General features: G+C 39.6%; 1 protein-coding gene across 1 annotated transcript in view; it reads right to left on the reverse strand.

Annotated features, from left to right (window-relative positions):
* itfg2 (integrin alpha FG-GAP repeat containing 2) overlaps nucleotides 1–4,347 on the reverse strand; it is a 13,452-nt gene that overhangs the window by 7,181 nt on the left and 1,924 nt on the right. Inside the window, exons 6-9 of the mRNA XM_014025836.1 lie at nucleotides 3,699–3,847; nucleotides 3,535–3,629; nucleotides 3,355–3,408; nucleotides 2,203–2,294 (exon numbers count right to left, since the gene is read on the reverse strand). Coding sequence (XP_013881290.1) covers nucleotides 2,203–2,294; nucleotides 3,355–3,408; nucleotides 3,535–3,629; nucleotides 3,699–3,847 — 390 coding nt within the window. The remainder of the gene's footprint in view (nucleotides 1–2,202; nucleotides 2,295–3,354; nucleotides 3,409–3,534; nucleotides 3,630–3,698; nucleotides 3,848–4,347) is intronic.

The raw sequence follows: 4,347 nt of genomic DNA on the forward strand, positions 1-4,347 counted from the left end.
TAATAATACTTTTTTAAATTTAATCTGACGGTCTTAAAATATCCAATATGGGTGTCATGGGGTTCTTCTTCAGGCCAACATTGCCAAAACACAATTCAAAAATCCACTGGCAAGTCAGGAAAATTTCTGCTCATCTGGGGCCTCATGTATAAACGGTGCGTACGCACAAAAAAGTTGCGTACGCCAGGTTCTACGCCCACGCTGGGATGTATGAAAACCAACGTCATGTGAAAGTGTGTGTATATTTACGCCCACATTTCACYTGCCGTGAGAATGTGCGGCAGCCACTCAAAGTTTTTCAGCTGACAGTTTTCACTCACAAAGTCACGAATCTGACCTGAATCCACAGAAATATGACTGTTGTGTTTTCTGGATGTAAGGAGCATGTGAACACAGTGTCAGATTTTTTTTAGTTTGAGTTTTTATTGTTTAAACTCGAACAATCATAAAACTGAACCCCGGGACTGAAAATCATTTAACCTCAGACAAGGAAATAGATCAGCATAAAAATGATCAAAAGAACCTCAGTCCAGTCTGTAAACTGWTTTTAYATTTTTGTCACATAGTTGAAAACCTTTTGGGTCCCGGGCCAGAAAAACCCAACACATTACGTGCGACATAAAAAAAAAAWAAATAAATAAAAAAGGCTGAAGCGAGGGAGCAAAATCGGATGCAAATGGTGGCTCACTGTAYGGTAAGAATAATTATTTATTTCGTTTGTTGTCTTCTGGCTGATGTTGAGTTGTGGCTGTAGCGCAGCAGGCTCACGCTTTGCGTAGATTCTCGTGCCAGGCGTGCGCACCCTCGCCAGCTGGGAAGGTGTCATATGAGTCAACTCCTTTGGACATTTACCTGTCWAATGAGCCTCAAAAATCTATATTTTTTGCTAAAAATCCATAAGCTACCACTCGTACCCGCGCGTGGGGGTGGGGGTGGGGTCCGTGGAGATGACAGCGCCTGATGTAACGCAGGAGGAAAGGAGAGAGGAAAAAATGGATAACGTAATGTTTATTGTTTTTTTAATTTCATTTTTATTTATTTTTTTTAAATGTCCGTTCAACACTGTGTTCAACTAAATATACAACTAACCAGACCTCAACATCACATTCGGGAGATGTCTGTAAATTTCAGGAAAATCTCAGGCTTTGGTTATCCTGTGCAAATGCGCCACATAAAACAATGTCACCCCACAACTTATTTAGACAGTTTTCTCACTCATTCTCCATTAAATGTATAATTTTCCTGCATCTAAAAATCATTTCTGATCCCACAGAGAGGACAATCTGTGGAGAATCTCACACGCTGGACACATTTACATCTATTTTCGGCGTGTCAGGGGAGGTTTCTCACATGCGCTCAGTTCCACATTCATTGGGATGTATAAAGGAAAGGTGCGCAGGAACATGCGTACGCATGGATTTAAACATCTGAATATTTTGGTGCGGCGCACATTTCTAAATTTGTYCGTACGTCAACTTTTAGTGTGAAAGCTGCGCARTCCTTTATGYATTAGGCCCCTGGATTTTATTCTTGTTCTTCACAGGGGAAAAACACTTGTCTTCATTACAAGCTTTACATTTCTTTTGAACAAAATGCATTGGTTTCAATGTAAAATATATACAAAGTTAACATTTCAGCTTTACTTTCTCTCAATCATTAACAAACCAAGAGAAAAAGAKAAAACAAATACCCAAAATCAATTAACAAAATCACATGATCATAGCATAAAATGAAAACATCCCACCTGCTTCTACTCATGCAATTAGGGAAGCAACTGACTGATACAGCAACAACTTTGATAAAGTAGCAGTGTGTTTAAAATGTATGTTTTTACCTGAACTAAACCCCCAAGTGTGCACCCCTGGTTTTTCTAAGCTGATAAGGGAAAACAGATAATGATTTTACTGACCAATTGCAAACTAACTGAAATGAGAATCTGAGGATGACATGACTAYGTGTAAACCATGTGTGTATAGGAACTGTGATCTAAATCAAAGTCTGCTGAAAAGTGTGAAGGGGCAGGGATGTTCCATCATAATGGGTCACACAAAAGAAAATAACAAAAACAACAATAATAATAAATAAATAAATAATAAAAAATGTGGGTGACTTTTGCCTGCAGTGTAAACGTAGCTTCAGATTCACCACAGATCTAAGACCCAAACCAACCACAGCGCTTTAAACCATCCCAAACAGACTCACAGTGACGTCGAGCTTCTGCAGAGCAAAGAGCTGATGGTCCACCTGCATGGACCACAACAACTGCTCCGAACTGTCCATCAGCTTCAGGGTTCCTTTAACACGTGAGACACGAARCAAACTTTAAAATAATATTTTTATTTAAAAGGATGTTCTTAAAGGGGACCTATTATGCAAAATTCACTTTTTAAAGTTTTTTTTACTCAACTTTGGGTATGTACTTCTTAAAAAAACAGTCCTAGGACCAAAAAAAATGCACCCAGGGGCATATTTACTGTAAGTAAATGTATTTTTAATGTATATTAACGATAAGTTTTATACTGCCGTCATTTTGTGATGTCACAAGCCGTACGACAACCCACTGCATCCTGCGTTCAGCCCCTCACCTAGCAACCCCCAGGTGAAACTCCTCCTCCTCAGTATAAAAAGCCGTCATGGTTCTTGTTGCGCAATGTGTAGCTTATTTCACAACTGGCCTCCAATAGGGCAGTGGGTAGAGTGTTGGACCAGAGAGTGGGAGACCAGGGTTTGAGACTGGCATGGACACTATTTAATTATTTATTTTCATTTGTTATGAACACGTTTTCTCATGTACCTCTACTGTTTAGCTTATTAAAGCCTTGTTAAAGCCTATTTGTTCGAGTTTCTGAGGTATTTTGACCGCTGCTGCTCCCTGCTCTGGTAACAGCATGCAGAGTGAGCGCAGAGCAGAGGAGGGGGAGAAAAAAAAAGAAGAAGCTGCGACCACGACTCTGCCTCTGGGTCTGACTCAGGGTATACAGTTGTACAACAGAGCTTCTGCTATTATTAGCCATGCTAACGTAAACGCTGGCTTTGGAGGGCGGAGTTAATGTCAACAGATTTTTGGAGGGCGTTACCAACAGAGCTCATTAACATAAACAGCTCTTCTGAAYGGAAGTCAGAGCAGGCAGAACTAGAAAATGGGAAATTTTATTATCTGAGAATTATTTTGTGCATTAAATTGAATGAACATGGTCTTGATAGCCCACAGACATACCATAAAAATTTCTAGGACCCATAATTGGTCTCCTTTAAAAAGCTACAATATAAATAAATCATGAAAATGTTTTGAATTTAATTTATACAGCTGTTTCCTATTATTTTCTGTCAACCTGGAGAAAGTGAAAGGCTTACCATCTAACGTGCAAAGTGCAAATAGTCCACATTTAGAAGATTCCTCTTTAGAACCTGGTGAAAACAGGTAATCTGTTAGGAYAGTTTTAACATTGCTGAAGGTTTTTTAATGCAAACATCAAACTCATTTTAATGCCTCTCACTCCAATCAGTGATCAAACAGCTTCCTGTGTTTTGTACCTTTGCTTATGCTGCCAATGAGATGAGTGGAAACGTTCTTGTTGTGTATTCGTCCGGAGGTCAGGTGGAGGACTACGTCTCTGGAAGGCCCCTCGCTGCGAGCGGAGACATCGAAGCGTGAAGACCAAGAATCCGACGTGTCGTTTAAACTTGAYGAGGTTTACCTCCCAGGTGTGGCGGGGCCGTCCTCCTCGGATTCTGCMGAGTCCTGTTGTGTCCAGGTGCAGAGCAGGATGGCGTAACCGCAGCCCGGCTGGGACACCATGAGCTCCGGTAGACCCTCCGGACCCGGATTCACCGACAGACTGTCCACCTGCAGGACAGCAAACGAAAGCGGCGTGGTTTGAAAGTATGATTCCGACGGTGCAGTTTCATTACAATAACATTACAATAGCAAAACAAGACATTAACAAGATTACATGGATTAAAAATAATTACTTAACYAATTTATAAAAGTTACTTCTTAAAGAAGCTAACAGTTAGCAACTTTGATTCTGAGTGAACAAACATTTATAGTAAACTAACTGGACATTTGAAGTTTTTTTTTAACCTTTCGTTGTTCTTTGGACACAGTTAACATTTCAGTATGAAAAAAACAAAAACAAAACAAAACAAACAAACAAACAAAAAAAAACTTAGACGACTCTGTGGCGGAAGTTCAGAACTGTTGGGCAGGAAAAATGCTAGCTAAGATTTGCTAACGTTAGCGAACATTTAACTCACCTCTTTTGAACATTTCACACTTTTTAATTCAGAAACTCTGAAGCAAAGTCCAAAAAGTTTTTTTTAGATTTATTTATTTATTTATTTATT

Source organism: Austrofundulus limnaeus, unplaced genomic scaffold (assembly GCF_001266775.1).
Source record: "Austrofundulus limnaeus strain Quisiro unplaced genomic scaffold, Austrofundulus_limnaeus-1.0 Scaffold504, whole genome shotgun sequence".
In the NCBI taxonomy this organism is placed as follows: domain Eukaryota; kingdom Metazoa; phylum Chordata; class Actinopteri; order Cyprinodontiformes; family Rivulidae; genus Austrofundulus; species Austrofundulus limnaeus.